Source organism: Grampus griseus, assembly GCF_964374135.1.
Source record: "Grampus griseus genome assembly, chromosome: 7".
In the NCBI taxonomy this organism is placed as follows: domain Eukaryota; kingdom Metazoa; phylum Chordata; class Mammalia; order Artiodactyla; family Delphinidae; genus Grampus; species Grampus griseus.
Genome location: NC_139001.1, coordinates 86,180,159 through 86,199,333, shown reverse-complemented (window position 1 = coordinate 86,199,333; position 19,175 = coordinate 86,180,159). Strand labels below are relative to the sequence as shown.

Below are 19,175 nucleotides of genomic sequence, written 5' to 3'. Positions count from 1 at the left end.
CCTTTTCTGAGAAATGGATGAAAATCGTGACTTTCTTGAAGTCTCACCACAGTCCATGTTGACTACCCCTTTGTAATAATGCATCGTTTAGCATTCTGTTATGCTGCATTTTATATTTTTCTCCCCACTTCTGCTAAAAATATGTTTTAAATGCATTGAAGACCTCCACTGATGATTAAGATGCTGTCTTACAGTCAATAATTCAATAAATATTTATTGAACTTCTAATGTATGCCAAACGTTGTCGAGTTACTGGGGATCCAGTAATAAAGGAAATAGGAATAGTCCTTACTCTCCTGGGTTTTGCATTCTAAGCAAGGGAAGCAACTAACCAGTAAACATATCAATCTAATATGTCAGGTGGAGAAAAGTGCTCCAAGAAAAGTAAGGTGGGGCGGCATGGAGAGTTCTATTGGCAGTGGTTGCCAGGTTTTATTTAAAGGTGGATAGGAAAGGCTACAATAAGAAGGTGACATTTGATCAGAGAGCTAGGACAATAGAGCTCCATGCAGAGGAAATAATAAGTGCAATGTCCCTGCGGCAGAGCATGAATCAGCAACGTCGACAGAGTGGTGGCAGGCAAGTGATGAGCGGGAAAGAGTAGAGAGGAAGCAAATGAAATCAGTTAATTGGTGGAAGGTCAGGTCGTTTACTGCCTTGGAAGTGATGTTAGGGAATTGGATTTCATTCTGTGGTAGAGGGGAAGCCCTTGAACCTACTAAATATTTGTTTCATTATCAGTAATCAACATCTATGCTGTTTAAAAAGGTTCTGGAAATGGATGGTGGTGATGGTCGCACACCAATGCACATGTACTTAATGCCACTAAACTGTACACATAAAAGTGGTTAAAATGGACACTTTTATGTTACATATATTTTAACACAGTTTTAAAAAATCTTTGCGTGAATGCCGTGGACCCAAATTTGTGCTAGGCACTGGTGACCGTAAGAACATATAAGCAATGCAGCACTCAGAATCTGCTTGGAGAAAATACATTCCATATATTATAAGTGTAAATACACAATGCAAGGTAACATAAATCATGTTCCAAATGAGAGGGCTAGGCTAGAATTTCACAAAGTGTGATCTGGGAAACATTAGTCTGGAGAGATGCCCTTTGAAATAAAAGGATCTTACTCAGATAAGTTTGGGAAATAATGCATCCCCCAGTCCCGCCTGGAGATTCCCAGTGCACACTGGCATAACACAGGCTCTAAAAATAAGTACACATGAAAGAAACCTGTTTAACTTTGTTTAACCCAATGTGGCTAAACCATTTTTGATTACAGGCTTTTTCCCCAAAATCGCCTATTAACATCCTGAAGAACTGGTATTCCAAAGAACCTATGTTACAGGAGACATAAAGCTGAGATAGGAAGGATAGAGTTTATGGAGAAAGAGCCATCTGAGCTGAGCCCTAAAAGAAAGGGGATACTTAGATTAGAGAAGAGGAAGGGCATTCAAGGCAGGAGAGAGGTGAAGAAATTCACTTCCAAGTAAGTCTCCGGGAACTTCCTTTCTTCGAATATCATTGAGCCACAGGGTGAATCTTCTGCATATACTAACAACATCATAATTTTGATAACCATTGACAAATTTGTTCTCAAACACTAAGACACCAATTCGCTAAGATTAATTATTTTATAGAAGTTGTCTTAATTCCTTGTCATTATTTTATAGACAACAAAGTTAAGCCCAGAGAGACTATAAATTACTCAGTCATCCCTGCCTAATCGATGGCAGAGTGTTAGTTTTCTTTCTCTGGGGCCGGAGTCCTGTTCCATAGAGAAGGGAGTTATGGTCTTTGTATGTCTGCAATAGACACTTTGGAATTAAAGCAAAAAATCGATTCCTATGCAAGATGCAGATTTCATCATTCAGTGGATATGGAAACAGAATCAAATTAAAGAACAACGCAAGCTTGGATTTTAATGAAGCTCATCTTTGTTTCTTTTGCAGATCAAATTTTTGGCTCTCATCTGCACACAGTGTGTGAACGTGAAAATTCCACAGTTCCGCGGTTTGTAAAGCAGTGCATTGAAGCTGTCGAAAAAAGAGGTGGGTAACTGAATATACAGCAATTTCCCCCAATACTGTACCCTCTACACAACCAGTGCTCAAGTTAACAGCACTGACAAGCTATGAAATTAAAATTTGACTTTTGTTAATCAGTTAAGAGGATCAAGTTTCTTATTAACTTCAGTTTGTTTTCACAGTAGGGACATCAATAATTCCCACTAATGTTCTTTTTTTAATATTTTTTTCTGTCTGACATGTTGTTGATTCAATTGCAAACTTCTTGTTTTCTCGCCAGTGATAAAACATTCATAAAATATCAGCACTCACAGTGTTAGAACCCTCCTAACATTCATGCTGGTAGATTTTGTGCCAGAACATATTTTGGTAAGCCCCCAACATTACCCAAGTGAAGCAAACAGCGTTTCTACTTGCACATGGTGATATTCCATCTTCCACGTGTATCTGTTCAGCACAGAATATGCCTAACTGGTTTTCCTGGAACAATTAACAGACACACCTCCAGTGTTCAGATGACCTTTGATTCCTATATTTCAACATTCTGTTTTCCATTTGAAATTATTTCATCTTACTGAGGGGAACAAAACAAAACCCATTTGACTCATCATTTCTATGCTAGTCTATCTGTGGGGTGTTTTTCCTTCAGACTATGACTTTATTCATTCAAGGTCATTTTCCCTGAAAGATACGTACAGTAGGTTCAGAGTCCCAAAAAATATATTGTATACAAACGTGAAGCTTCATCACCATCTGTTATAAGTTTACAACATATTCCCAGGATCTAGGGGAATATATATCATGTAAAAGACAGAGGTGTTTCCAGAAAAAGAAGTGGTGAATCTATTCCCCTTTTCAGCTCCCAGTCTCTTAAAACAATAGAACCAAGGGAAGAAATCTTTACCAAGTTATCTGCTAGGGAAAAGCCATTTTAATTCTCTCGATGTTACCTGGCTTTATTATAGAAACATAATAAAAATGGTCTGCAATTTCCAGCTCCTGGAAATTCATACTTTGATTATACTGTAAGGACAGCCTTGGGATCCTATTATTCCCATGTCAGTAGGGAATGAGAGAATAACAAGAAGGGGACGAGTGGGTAGAGAAAGTGGATAAAGTGAGCAGCTTTGGGGAAAAGCATATCAACACATCAGAGAGAAGAGCTGAGGGTTCAAAGAGAGAGGAGAAAACAGTAAAAGCAGAATGAACACAAGGAGAGGTATCTGTGAGGAATGGAATCAATTGGAGTTTAGAGAGAATTGTCTTTTTATTGTATGTTGCAATCTCATTTAATTTTGTAAGTACATATTTTAGGAATAAATATTATTTAATAAGTACTTAAAGCCAAATGGATCACTGAAAATGTTATAATGCCATTATTGCTAATAGTTAAATTATCATCATTTTCAGGAAATCTTCATTCTCTTATAAATACTCAGCACTGATGGTGTGAGCACTGTTATATTAGCAAAAATCCAAATAGGACTTTGGGGGAAGCTGTACATAATAAGATGTGTGCCCATAAAAAAAAGGGTTCTATAACTCTCTATTTATGTACATACCCCAGGCAAAATGAGAACTCTGCTAGATACAGCCTTGTGGCATGCAAACACCATGGTATTGCAGAATAGAAAATGCCCATAAATAGAAACTGTATGTTTTGTTCATGGTATTTTGTTGGTGATTTTTAATAAAATAAGACAATGTATTTTCTGACAGGGGCAATCATATTTGGCATTATATTTCATTGTCCCAATGTTTACTCTTAAAATGAATTGGTAGATTCAGCACTGAACAGGCACTAATCACATATGATTATTAAAATAATTCCTAAGTGTTTTAATGAAACTCAAAGACTGCAATTCCATAAAGCAACTGATAATTCAAAGCATTTTGGCAATGTCAGCCTGAAGGAACTGTATGGAAATGTTCAACAAAAACTCAGAGACACAAGGTAAACCTCTCACATCACTGCACGATTTACAAGTGTGTGCTTTTGATTATATTTGTCTATGATCATTTGTTGGATTAATATTCTTACATTGATATGCCAATTCTGTTTACTCAAAGTGTTGTTTTTACTAAATTTTGGCATAAAGCACCTCAGGACAGAAATAATTTATGTGAATCTAAGTCCAATGTTTATGCAGGCTTCTGATGACATTTTATGCTGGGGTTGTTGTTAGGAAGTAGCATATAAAGGTGCCAAGTCTCTCAGCACGGCTGGACTCTGCATATCTAGAGCCCTCCTTCTAATGGCCAGATCCTCTTCCAGCCAAGATACTTAACTGCAGAGTCATGGGAAATGCTTATGGACCAGTTATGGGAAAGGCACTTTTAATGAAAACTGTGTGTTTACTCTCACAGTCTTAGGAAAATGGTCTCAATCCTCACTACAGCAGCACATCAGCTGTTATAAAAAATATTTGTTTCCTTTCTCTCTCTTTTTCTTGAGGTTATTTCCCCCACCTTAAAAAAATCATTTACAAACTGTAGCTGGATTTTTTTAATGCTTCTTACATGCTTGATTTCAAATGAAACAACATCAGGAGGGCATTTCTCACCATTTATCCATTCATTCCTCCATTCATTCATTCAGTTAGTTACTTGCACTTGGCAGAGCCAGTTTGCCCATGCTCCTCTAGTCTCCACAGGGAAATCCTACCCAGCCCTTGGCACAAGATACATTCTCTATTCATCACTGGTACAGTGGTATTAGTTACATTTTAAATTTTGCATCTCTTGGACCTACCTAGAAAGAAATCTCTTAGTGAGCCGAATGTAAACCAATTTAGCGAATCACTTGTTTAGTATGTTTCCTTATCTTGATTTGGATTTCCTTTATTCCTCTAAACCACCAGAGCATTCTCCTTCTTACCAACTATTATAACTAGATTAAAGTTATTTCTGTGGTTTCTGACATTGTCTGCTCAGCCTAGAAAACATACAGAAAACTTGGAGGGCAAACTGTAAAGGAGTGTGTTAGTCTTTAGAGCTTTTCCAAGTGGTTCATTCTCCCTTGCCTTGCCTTTACAGTTTTAGATTTTATATATATATATGTGAAATCATAAGTAGCCAATGAAAAATTCAACTTATGTTTCTTCTTCCAGAGCAGTTTCTGCAAAAATATTGAATTATTGTTCAGCTAATGCTCAATACATATGGTAAACTGACTAAAAGCAGGAGATCATCTGATACTTTTTTGAGGTCTGGGGGGACAAGCCTGGAGAGGATAACATTGTGCCACACTGGTGGTGTGTAGATCCAAAGAGGGAGAAGTCCAGTCTTCAGTGCTTTATAAAATACTTTCTGTAGTTTATGATGACCTCAAAGGTGTCTAGAAATTGCTTACTTAAAAATAGGGTCACCTGTGTCACTTAGAGACAAGGACCTAGGAGACATGAACTAAACAAAGTACTAAACTGGTATAATTAGTACTGAGACCTTAATCCATAGTTTTTTATATGAAAACTACGTAACTGACTGGCTACTCTTTGTGAAGACCAGTTACTGATATTTGGAAAGAACGGCACACAGTGTGTGCGGCATTGTAAACACTCACTGAAGTAACAGACACTAGTTTTTATTGCATTTCGGCAGTAAGTAACTATTCAGTACCTACTCTGTGTCAGTCTCCATACTACCAGCTGAGAATATAGAGCAGATATACATTAAACAAACTGTGATAAGTGCTGTGAAAGAAAAGAATAGATATTGTGCTAGGAGAAAGAACAACCACTACAGTAATAATAAAAAAACAATAGGAGAAGTTTGTCAGCTTAAAAATGGCATAATAGGGGATGGGGGAAATGGAAAGATCTTGGTCAAAGGGCATAAAGTTGCAGTTATGCAGGATGAATAAGTCTAGAGACCTACTATACGAGCATGATGACCAGAGTTAACAATACTGTGATGAATACTGAAAATAAGCTAAGAGAGTAGTTTTCAGGTGCTCTCGTCACAGACAAAAATTGGTAGTTATGTGAGGAGATGATATGTTAATTAGTTGGTCATTTTGCTGTGTCTATGTATATCAAATCATCATGTTGTACACCTTAAATATATATAATTTTGGGGCTTCCCTGGTGTCACAGTGGTTGAGAGTCCGCCTGCCGATGCAGGGGACACGGGTTCATGTCCTGGTCTGGGAAGATCCCACATGCCGCGGAGCAGCTGGGCCCGTGAGCCATGGCCGCTGAGCCTGCGCGTCCGGAGCCTGTGCTCCGCAACGGGAGAGGCCACAGCAGTGAGAGGCCCGCGTACCGCAAAAAAATAAAACCAAAACAACGAATATATATAATTTTTATTTAGAATATATTTCTAAATGACATTATAAACCTTGAATAATAAAACACATACTCTTCTGGTTTTAGCCTCCTGATAAGACCAGAAGTTTAATTACAGCCTATTTCCCAGGTTATTTTCTTGACACATTGTGACAGCACAATACAAGGAGTCACTTGGTGTGAGATACCCAAAAGAACATGCCATAAATGATGAACCAGTCCTTTTTCTACACAACAATACCATACATTGCCAAAGACTTCCTTTATATAATAATGGAGTTAACTAAATGTATGAACACGTTTCTACACTAAATGTATTTTTATGCATTGAATATATTTTTGTTTGTAAAGGAATAGGGCTGGTTTTAAAACAATTTTTAAATTACATTTGGATTGGCATTCATCCTTTGGAATATGGTTTAACAACTCATTCTTCCTCCATGATTCCCAGTTCTGATTTTTATGCCCCTGAACTATTTAACAACATTAAAATGATACCTAGAGATCTGTTGCAAACAATGTGTACACACTTAACACCACTTAACTGTACACTTAAAAATGGTTAAAATGATAAATTTTATATTATGTGGTTTTCTTTACCACAGTTAAAAATCAGTGATACCAGGTCTTCCAAATTTGATGATTCCAGCTATAAGCTACTTTGCAGAATGCCTCAGCAGATGCTAACTGACAATTTTGCTCTTTCTTTTTTCTGGAACACAAAATACTATGACAAGAATGATACACAAAATTACATATTTGACTTGGTGCCTAAAAGCCACCCTGGGATCCATAACCTTGCTTAAAGATTTAAGAAAGACCTTTAGTCTACTTCTGAGAAGGTCCTTAGCCTCAAAAACTTTATCTCTCTACTTGACTTCTTAGCAGCTGTTATATTTTTTTACTGTCGTTTGTTTGACAGGATCCAGTTATAGGTTCCGATGTCTGTTTAAAGAAACAAGGAGGCTGTTGGCTTTAAAATTCCTTCATTGCTTGTGTGATCAGCATTTTCCCAGGCTTTTCTACATAGTTTGCCAAGCAAAGGGACTGACCTTTTGTAGCAAACACTTTTTCATTTCAAAATGCTCACTTTGATTTTTGTCCCATTTTATGCTCATTCCAAACTGTTTACAACCCACTAAAAATGACTGTGAATTATATGTTTGTGTAATGGATTCCTTTTGTGGTCAGAGTGGAATGTTTACTTTGAACAATTAGTTATCTTTGGGTAGATTATAGCAACTTGGAGAAAGAATGGCTAAGATTATTATTATACCTTAACTGTTTCTTTTTGGTAATTCAGCTGCAGTTAACGTGAAGTTTGAGAGAAAGACACATTAAGAATCCCATGCCATTATAAATGAAATCTATTTCTCTAATTGTGTCAGTATTTATTTAGACGTATGTATTAATATCATAAGAAGGTAAGGTTGTACACCTACACAGGAGTATACTTACCGAGTCATAAAAATTCAGAACAAGGACGATACGTAAATTCATGGATATTTACTATTATATATAGTGCATGCCTTGCTTAACATGTACTTGCAAATTAAGTAAGGCATGCCCATGTACGTACTTATTATAAAAAGAACAGGCAACATTCAGTGCACCAGTCTGCCTCTTGAGATACTACCAAGTGTTCACTTGCAAAAATAAAACTACATGGTCTATTCCCATTGCCTGATGATCTAGACCCCTGAAGGGCAGATCATAATGCCTTCCCTAGACAAGCTCTGCTCCCAGTTCTGCTAATTTTGTCCTGTTCATTCTTTCCCACTTTGGGATAATCTATTATAGTTGGATCCAGGCACGCACCAAAGGCTGATACTTCCATGAAGAATGTGTAATTTGTACTGTTTAGTTTGTGATGAGATTCTTGAAAACTTGTATGATTCTATCTTGTTCCAGAGGGACTTCTGCTTGCTAGTTTTAAAAGCAGTGAGTAAAAAAAAAAAAAAAAAAAGTAACAAAAACAAAACAAACTGATAAAAATGACATGTTCAAAAAATAAAATCAAGAGTTCAAGATAAGCAGTATTCCTTTTTCCCCAGAGAATATTTGTGGACTGAACAAAAATGTTTCTAAGAGCACTGACCTATGTCTTCCTTTTTTTTTAAGTGCTTGCTTTTTATGCCTAAAGTTAGGCATCCACATGCGTTTACAATAGCAATGATCCTCCAAGAAACTCCGTGAAAGTTTACAGCAAATTTTCCTTAGTTTTTAATTCTGAGTTAAAATCAAGTCCAGTTTAGCGTTTTTGGTGTTTTATGTTTTGTTTTAATGCAACCAATGACAGCCACCTTCCTGACAGCAGTAGTCTTGTGGGTTCAAGTTGGAATTGGCTCTTTGGGGTAGTCATGCTGGGGCCTCTGTGTTTGTAAGAAAGCCACATTCAGGGCTAGAGGGGAAGACAAAAATCAAAAAAGAGTAAACAGGAAACAGCCAGCGAGAGTATAAAAGAGAAACTGGGAAAAGACAACCAAAAGAAATCAGAGATGACAAGGTGGAGAGAGAGAAAAAAGCTGTGTTTTGCAATTAAGAAAACAAATATGGATAAAAAGACTTGCTTGTGAGGTCTGTAATGAAGAGAAGACAGACTATTGCACCAGTTACCATCTCTGCCATAGTTACCTAATGCCTACTTCCCTGTTCCAGAGAAACGTACTGCTGTTCCAGAAAATGCTTGTCAGTTAAGTCTTGCCATGAATGTTCACAAATTCTGAATGTTCACAAATTCTGTGTATAGACGTGGCTACGAATTAGTTCACTGTACTTATTAGTGACATTTAATGGAGTTTATCTACATTGAGCAATACACAACAGTCTTATTATCAAAAAAAGAGAGCTTAAGACTAACAGAAGTTAACAGAGAAATGAATGTGCAGTTCAATAACCAGAAAGGCTATCTAACGTATCCAGCAATGTGGCCCTGGTCAAATCAGTCAGCGGATATTCCCACACTTTTGAGTCCAGAATGCATACGAATAAATAATGTCTCTTCCTAGATAAAGCCTGAGTCTAATTTCCAACCTCTGCCCCCACTCCCATCCCCTTTCTAAAGTTTAGGTTCTTAACATATTTTTCCTTTGGAGTCAGTTGGAAGGAAACACAGCCAAAATTAATACCCTAGGAAATTAGCCTTTTGTTGTGGATGGAGGATTTAAATAATGCAACACCTCAACATGTCAAGATGCAGTACTCTAAATTATCCTTTAGTGGTGTCATTTATATGATGGGAGTTCTGGGTCTGGGAGTTTTGTCCATTATAAACCCCAATATTCAGAAGTTAATAGTTCAACCATAAAAATAATCTTGGCTGAAAGTTGGCAGGATGTTTAAGCCTGAAAGCAAGTGTTTACAAATGTTGAAGGAAAAAAATCACATGCTTTTGGAAAGCTTTCAGTTTTTTAAAAAATGGGAGTAATAGTGATAATAATACCACTAATAATAAGGCAGTTAGAGATTTTCAGATATTTGTTGCCTTGGGATTCAAAAATGGATTTGTAGTTTTTAAATATTTTTTTTATTCTTGTTGCATAATGTGAACCAATTGATGAAAAAGTAAATTATCAACACTTTCACAAGAGTGTCACTTTATTTTTTGAATTAATCTATTCTTTATTGGTTGAACAAAAATATATACGTTATATTTTGATAGGCATTTCCCTAGAGCTTAAAAATGTATGATAATTGAGAAGCCTTAAGTTAATTCAGGAAGCTATGAACAAGACCAAAATTTTATACTCTTTTGTGGGTTTCCTAATGAATAACATTCCCTTTCTAAATGCCTAGAAAAAATTGCCTTTTCCAAAGAATTTTCACACTTTCAGATGAAGTGTGTCCAACTTAAGCATTAATCATTAATCTGTGTATACCGTAAAAGAGACATACAGATTCCAGGAGAAATAGTTGCATTGGTCTGCATAATTGAATGTGGCATATTTTCCTCTACAGGATGTTTTAAAGTAATTTACTCATCTCCTTAATAGATTCGTGTCTTAGAGATTCTTCTGAACTCTATGAGAGGTTATCTTATAGTCTAATGGGCTGTTGAGTTAGAAATGTTTTTCCTGTGTTTAAATAATCTTTTCTATGCTAGTTTTATTCCTTTTGCCAAATTCTATACTCTTCAAGCCACTTCTATTTTCAGTTCAGAAACAAACAAACAAACAAACAAACAAACCAAGGGCAGGATGCTTTGAAAAGAAAAACTGACCGTGCAAAACCAAAATAAGTCTGAAATGATACTGCTGGAAGAGTTCTTGAGGTTTTAGTAGACCATAGACCCAAAATGTAAAGTCGTACTCTTTTTAAGAAAATAAGAATGCCCTGAGATGTAGGGTGAAAGCACCACTTATAGAAAGAAAGTATTTAAGACATCACCTTCAGTACATTGTGTGCTCCTTTCTATAGGGAGCATGGATTTATTTTTAACTCTTCACACAGTGCCTTGCACATGATGAATTCTCAATAAATGATGAAAGAATGGTTGAATTGCATTCAACATTGTTTAAATCTTGATTGGAAAGTTGTACTCCATTGCTACACCTGCAAATGGTTGAAACTAAAAAGATGAATGACCAGCAGTTGTTGGTTGAAGGCAGCTACAAGATGTGCAGAGAATAATGTAGCTTGCAAATCTTTCTTTTAAACATTTAAACCATTTCTGATGATATTATATTATATTCTAAATGACATCATTCTTTCCCATTGATACTCAGCTGTGCTAAACATTCGAAGTTATGTTTACTTTAAGATTTTATGCTCATCAATTTTTGGAAAGCACGTTTAAGTTCCGCAGCTAATAGAACATCCATTCTCATTTCATCAGAGGAAGTCATATCCCATTAGGCATTATTTCAACACCAATAGCCTGCTGTTTTTCATTTAGTAATTGAATGGCAACTATGACTTGTAAGTGACATGTCTGAGAATGGTCAGGCATAGGCTCAGGTCCCATAACCACACAGAAAGTTGAGCACCACATCTTTTCCTTTAATTCAGACTTGGAATACCATGCTGGTGCTCCTCTGTGTTAGTTTACTTCCCTGTGAATATCTCACCTTCCTGATTTAGTGTTTCTTTTCTATGTAAATATCAGGAAATTCTTAGTTTGAAGATAGATTTTGAGTTTACAGATTCTGTCAAAGAATTTGAAATAAGAAAGATATGGTCAACGACACAGACCTATCAGTTTGAAACTAATGAACAGAGGATACCAATCCTCTACATTCTGACATGGTTTTGCTACTGGATATTGATTGCATTTTCTCCAAAATTTACTTCACAGCAGAAAAAAGTTAAACTCTGCTGACACTATCAAAAGCTCTATAAAGACTTAGAATACACCAGTGTCATTAAAGGAGGACTATTACCTTTCTTGTTTTAAACATAATGCTCTTCAAGTTATGTTTTGCACTTTTGACAGTTTGGGCTAATAACTTAACTCTTGAGTATCCCTACAGAGTGGTGAGACACCCAACAGCACTGTAATCACTGTGGTAAGTTTTCTTTACTTTTGTCTTAAAGGTGAGCAGTTGGCATGTATGTGAAATTGCATAGCATAGTATTGGAGCCTATGTGTCTGGCCTAGAGTTTGACAGCATAAAAACACGCATTTCCTCTGGATTTAATTCTTGACTGACATTTCGTGCTACTCATTCTCTCAGTGTGATCTCAATGCCCCTAAAGCTTCAATGATTCCTTCAATGACTTTAAAGTTCCTAAACGGGCATGACTCCTCAAGCTACTTTTTTTTTTTTTTTTAAATAAATTTATTTATTTATTTTTGGCTGTGTTGGGTCTTCGTTTCTGTGTGAGGACTTTCACTAGTTGTGGGAAGCGGGGGCCACTCTTCATCACGGTGTGCGGGCCTCTCACTATCGCGGCCTCTCTTGTTGCGGAGCACAGGCTCAGTAGTTGTGGCTCACGGGCCCTGTTGCTCCGCGGCATGTGGGATCTTCTCGGACCAGGGCTCGAACCCGTGTCCCCTGCATTGGCAGGCAGACTCTCAACCACTGCGCCACCAGGGAAGCCTCCTCAAGCTACCTTTTTATACTCAGACCTGAGGTCCAGGAACAACCCTTTTTGAGTTTTTCCCTGGCATTCCAAATTCAACTTTTTTAAACTGAACTTAAAACTTTCCTCAACAAACCTGCTATTCCTCCTTTAGTCTTTAATTCAGTCAGTGGATTCATAACTATTTCCCCATTGCCCTAAAAAGAAATTCATTGGACATCTTAAATTCTTCTCTCTCATTATGTACAGCATCTTTCATCAGATCAAATGATCTGTACTTTTTTTACTATCTCTTTTTTTTTTTTTAAGCATTGACTAATTTAATCCTCACATCCACGGTGGCATTGGCACTTTTGTTTTTAATTAATTTATTTATTTTTGCTGTGTTGGATCTTCGTTTCTGTGCGAGGGCTTTCTCTAGTTGTGGCAAGCGGGGGCCACTCTTCATCACGGTGCGCGGGCCTCTCACTATCGCGGCCTCTCTTGTTGTGGAGCACAGGCTCAGTAGTTGTGGCTCATGGGCCCAGTTGCTCCGCGGCATGTGGGATCCTCCCAGACCAGGGCTCGAACCCGTGTCCCCTGCATTAGCAGGCAGATTCTCAACCACTGCGCCACCAGGGAAGCCCATACTATCTCTTGAAGCTGATTCTTCCTCTCACCTCCCATGGCCTTAATTGTGCTCCCATAATTTCTTTTGAGATAAACCCTCTAATTGATATCACTGCCTTTGTTCTTATTTCTTCCCAGGCCATTCTTCTCCATGCTGCCAAAATTATCCCTCTTAAATATAAATAGGATTATATTATCCCTTCTGAGAGCCTTCCCATCAGGATAAACAAAATACCATACTAGTTATTACCATAAAAAGGAGAAGCATATGACCTCTGTCTACTCTCCAGCTTTATAACCTCATAAACGGCTTCCTATGCTCCAAATACATGAAGTTTTCCAAAGGCTGATATTCCTTCCATGAACTGTTTTCTCTCCTTAAAGACCCTTTCCATACCCATTTACCTGCCAAATTCCGATTGATCCTCTTGGGCATAGCACCAGAGTCACCCTCAACAATGAATGTTCTCTGACTCATACCCTCAACCACCTCTCTGTGGTCTCTTGAACATTAGTAGCCACCCCTCTCCACAGTGTTCCAGTAAGAGCTTTGCTTCCCCAACATAGCCTTTATTGCATGCAACCATAACGGCTGGTTTCATAGCCCTTTCCCCACCTAGAATGTGAGTCCTGGAGTCTAGAGACGGTCTGGTTCATCCCTGCCTCCTCACTGCTCAGCACACTAGAGCTGGCATATGTAGGGGTTCCAGTCAAGATGGACGATTAAATGGATGAATAGATGGATATTATCCAAGATTTCTTTTCACTCATCCACCCAAGCATCCATCCTTAGAGAATCAAATTCTATGCTGAGTGGCTGCTTCCCACCAGCTATCTATTTTACGTTCGGTAGTGTATATATGTCCATGCCACTGTCTCACTTCATCCCAGGGATATCAGCTCAGTGCTTTGTGACCACCTAGAGGGGGTGGGATAGGGAGGGTGGGAGGGAGGGAGACACAAGAGGGAGGGGATATGGGGATATATGTATACATATAGCTGATTCACTTTGTTATACAGCAGAAACTAACACACCATTGTAAAGCAATTATACTCCAATAAAGATATTAAAAAAAAATTCTATGCTGAAGATTCATTGAACTGCTAGAAGAGATAGTGATTAAATGTCTCTTAAAACACAATGTAAAGTTACATTATCTGGAAAGGTAAAGAAGCTGCCTTAAAAGAGTTGTTTTGTTTTGTTTGGCGTTTGCATCATGGTATGATATGTGTATATATATCCACCTCAGTCTGTATCCATGTTTATATCTATATGACATACCATATTAGCAATAATCTCTAATAGGATAAGACAGAACAAAAATAGAGCAATGACCCTGGTGTTCAGGACAGGTTTCAGACAAAACTGACTTGCTTATCCTTAAGAGGCAGAAACCAGTCTCTCAACAAACAGTGTTAAATTGCTTCATAAACCTGAGAGATTCAACTAACTAAAGAGAAATTTAATGCTTTTGAGACCTACCAGTGTCATAAGAGTAGAACTATCATGTTCCTGGTTCAAAAAATTATGTTTTTTATATATAAACCTCCAGGCATTGTGCCTACTTCCCTGTAAGTTTGTGTATAATTTTTCCCATTATCACCCCCTAGGTCTCTTTCACCATCACCACTTTCCAGGCATCTACCATCCACTGAATAGCCATGTTTCTGATTATCTTTTCCCAGATGTATTAGCTTGCATTATTTAAGGCTGAATCTCATTTTATTATTTCCTGCTCGTATTTCTAAACTCCTGAAGTCCATTTGTATGATTCTTTTGTCTTCACAGATGTCCACAGTTCCTCCCAATTTAGTATCATCAGCAAATTTAATTAATGCTCTGTTTACCTTTCCTTCTAATGAAACCAGTCCCTTGTTTCATTTCATCATACAAAGTAAAAACGTATTGGCAATAAAACAGTCTGAAGAAATGTTCCCTCACTGTAGGAGGGGAAGTTAAAGATACAGCAAAGAACCATGTGGTAAGGAGTGGACAGGGCAGCAGGGCGGTGAGCTAGTTTGCTGTTGCCCTAAAGGAAAACCTTCACAGCAGCTGCACTCTGGCAGATTGCCTGGGTTGGTGCTGGGTGGGCGGGGTGTGTGTGTGTGCGTGCGCACGTGCGCGTGTTCTGGAATGTAGCTCTATTACCCCAACTGAGGACTTTTTATGAAAGATATTTATTGATATCTGAAAAGCACGTTTAAAAGTATAAATACAAATATAAATGTAAGCTAGTAACATTTACTCCATAGTGTAGCCACAAACCTAGATGTGAATATATGCATCTGGGTATACACAGGCTCGCAATTATTTTCAGCAGGATTTTTCTAACATTCACCACTGTCTAAGTTTTTATCTTAGTCCTTAACTTGACAAAAGCTTTAAACCCGAATTACCCATTGGGTTTAAATCAAATCCCTTATAACTAGTAGACTTATGAAATAAAGCCAGAGAACTTTTTCAGTTGTATCCCACAGGCAAATGTCAGTAAAAATATTTTAACCTCTAGAATTAATAGGCTGAAAAATTGAACTTGATCGGAGAAAGAAGCCTTACTTGTTAACTTTAAGGTAGGCAAGTTTACACGCAAAGAATTACACCATTAGTCTTTGAAGTTGTGTTCATACAGATATGGTATGATTTATGTAAGGAAAGCAAAGGTGACATTTATTAAGCACCCACTATGTGCGACACATAATGCTAGTGCTTTCCAACATGAGTCAGTACTATACATTTAAAGCTTATATTAATTACTACCTGATACTCCAAATTGTATTCCTAATTCCAGTAAATCTCTTAAACATTTGCCATGTTGTATATGAAAAGTCAGTCTTCAGAATGTGGGTGAATTAGTTTAAATCCATTGACTCCACAGGAAAAAAATCTTTCAAATTTATGCTTTGATTAGGACAGACAGATGGTAGACCAGCATCTCTATTGTTATATACAGAAGATAATACACGTTTGCAATGTTGAAATTAAGGCTGATACATACTTTACATATAGCGCAAGGTCACCAAAGATGTCATCACCGAGGCACGGTGTTAACAAAATAGTGACTGGGAATATGGTTAAGCAGTTACAGCCTTGTATTGTTTTTGCAGTGAGAAAAATCTGATGCATGATGCATTCTTATGACAGAATTTTCTCAGATGCCAAGACTTTACAGGCATAACTTCCATAAGCTTTAATGGGAGTTTCCTGCCAGCACCTGTTATGGTGAAGAGTTCTTACTTTTTTTTTTTTTTTTTTTTTTTTTTTTTGGTACGCGGGCCTCTCACTGCTGTGGCCCCTCCCGTTGCGGAGCACAGGCTCCGGACGCGCAGGCCCAGCGGCCATGGCTCACGGGCCCAGCCGCTCCGCGGCACGCGGGATCCTCCCGGACCGGGGCACGAACCCACGTCCCCTGCATCGGCAGGCGGACTCCCAATCACCGCGCCACCAGGGAAGCCCAAGAGTTCTTACTTTTCACACACAATCCAAGACTGGCTTGGAATACTGACTTGGAAAAACTAATATAGTGAAACCTTCTTGTAATGTTTCCTCACATATAATGTTCATCATTTAATCCTTGGTCTGATATATGTATGAGCATGTTTTCCATACAAATTCTTTTCCCACAAGAAAGACTTCTTTTCACAAGCTGTTTATGAATACGAGCAGATAAAACAATTATTCTTAGCAGGTAAACTAAGGGAAAAGTTATTAAGCTAGAAATTGAATTAATGGTAGAAAACAACTCTTCTTAACTGAAAATAGTTCTAGAACTAGATTGTAGATTCCTGAGGAACCAACAGAAACAATTAGAGTACCGCGTGCAAAAAGCAATACCAGTGGCTCTAAAAGAAGATCACATGTTAAAATAATATAGTTTGGTCATATTTTCTCATATATTTAAAGACTAAAGTGTAGGGACTTTTAATATTTAAAGGGATATTGCATATTTAATCCCATGGATAAATTAGCGGGATAAAGTTTTGTGTAGAGGAGAAAGAGTTTAAAGAATTCTTTTCCATATTTTGAAATTAACTGCCGCAAATTCCCATTACCAAAACTGAAACAAAAATAAACAAAAAGGTTATAGCACTTCTGTTTAACTAAAATTGTTGGAGATTGCACAGAAATGCTATTCTATGAACAACCTCTCTTTTGAAGGTATTTGAAATCTCTTCTTATTTACTATTTCTAACACACCTAGCATATAAGAGGGAAAACAGACCTTCATACTCAAAGTCCTGAATCATTTATTGTCATTTTCTTGTTTGACAGCATGCTGGGCGGGGGAAATGCTTTTCACTTGTCAAACATTGTCAAATATTAAATTTTTAGCTCATATTTATAGCAAGATTTTATAATTAATACTGGTAGGTAACAGAGTTAAAGTTGAAAGGAGTCTGAACCCCTGAAACCTTAAGAAGACAATTACAAACCTGTTAGTGAAATTTCTTATGGGGCAAAACATGAGTTCTGAAGAAGGATAACTCCAGGATGATGATGATGTATTTTGGGTACTCATTTACCCCCTTCCTTCTTTCTCTTTGCTGGATGGCTGCATTACTCCATACTGTTCCCTTCAGCACTGTGTCTGACCTCTAGTACCCTTCTCCTGGCCAACCTGCCTCAAGAATATCATTTATACTTCAGCCTGAAGTTCAGACACCCTTATGACTGAATATTACCTTGAGTACAGTTGTTCTAAAAGGCATCAATAAACTGGCATCAAATGGCTTTGTCTCTTATTAGAGTATATTCAAGCACCAGAGAAGGGGTTTTGTTTTGTTTGACAAGGCAAAGAAGGGAAAAGGGAATCATATTGACACCTCTAAGAGCAGGCTATGTTCCCAAGCTTAGTACCTTCCTCCTCTCTAGGGCTTTTGCTTGTAGTACACTTTGCTCTAAACTTTGGCAAAATAAGGTCATTATTTTGTTTTTATATTCTAACCAATGGGTTGGTAGAAATGCATTTGTTTCTGTTTATAGTAGTCTTTGTTAAGGTTTGTTTGAAAACTTGAGAGTCGGTTGGGAATCTAGGACCTCGTGAGTCCGCCATTGTTCAGTGCCATGTGATCTCCAGTGGAGGCTGAAGAGTTTTAGGCTAAGTTACTGAGAGACTTAAGGACACAAGAGAGGAGAGGTGTCTGATGGAGCTAGTCATCTATACACAGACAGCTCCATATGCAGTGCAGGTGCAGAAGAATGATGCAGTGAGAGAAGAATGATGCCAGACTATGTTTTCTGCAGGCCCTACCCAGAGGAGACAGGCTTGTGTACGTCATTATTCCAAGGAGATACAGAGGTCTCATAATTCCAAGGAAGAACAGTGTGTCTCTTAACAACATTTCAATCTGTAGAGCAAAGCCCTATATGGATTTATATAAGCTCAGTTTTTCTTTTTTTTTTTTGCGGTAGGCGGGCCTCTCACTGCCGTGGCCTCTCCCGTTGCGGAGCACAGGCTCCGGACGCGCAGGCTCAGCGGCCACGGCTCACGGGCCCAGCCGCTCCGTGGCATGCGGGATCCTCCCGGACCGGGGCACGAACCCGTGTCCCCTGCATCGGCAGGCGGACTCTCAACCACTGCACCACCAGGGAAGCCCCTAAGCTCAGTTTTTGAACTTCAGTTTAGAGCATTACACTCACCTAAAAGAAAAAGCGTGGTATAAGTTGTCCCAGAAGAAAGATAGATCATTTATTACACTTCCCATATATTGGGAAATTATCATGATAATAAAAATAAATCATATTTAAGAATAAATTGTATTTAGTCAAACTGAAAAACGTGCCTCTCCTCCCCACAAATCTTTAAATACAGTAAGAACACTCCATTTTCCTATGTCCAGTGTATCTGAGAATATAAGGGTGAGCATTTGGATAATAGCAACTACCCATTTGCATTAGCTTGAACCCAACATGTTACATCCACTTCCTTTTCTTTTCTTCTCCCATTATTTATTATACTTGACACTTATCCTTCATCTCTTCCTGTTCCACATCCTCCACAAGTGAACTCTTGCTCTATTTGCCTTCCTTTTAGCTAAAGTCTGCTCTCAAGACAAGATCTAATAGATTGATCCACACTAAAGTGTACATGATTAGTGAAGTTTTATGTGAAATCCCTCCATGGGATTTAAAGACAAAGGAATAAAACTCTAATTACAGAATTTTGAACGTAAGCAATACTATGTAAAAGAAATATTTTAAGATGAAATTATCTTCCCAAAAAT

The 19,175-nt window shown here is 37.9% G+C and overlaps 1 protein-coding gene across 1 annotated transcript in view; it reads left to right on the top strand.

The window, feature by feature from the left end:
• The window catches only part of ARHGAP15 (Rho GTPase activating protein 15), a 621,892-nt gene that overhangs the window by 395,222 nt on the left and 207,495 nt on the right, over positions 1–19,175 (top strand). Inside the window, exon 10 of the mRNA XM_082658330.1 lies at positions 1,963–2,061. Coding sequence (XP_082514456.1) covers positions 1,963–2,061 — 99 coding nt within the window. The remainder of the gene's footprint in view (positions 1–1,962; positions 2,062–19,175) is intronic.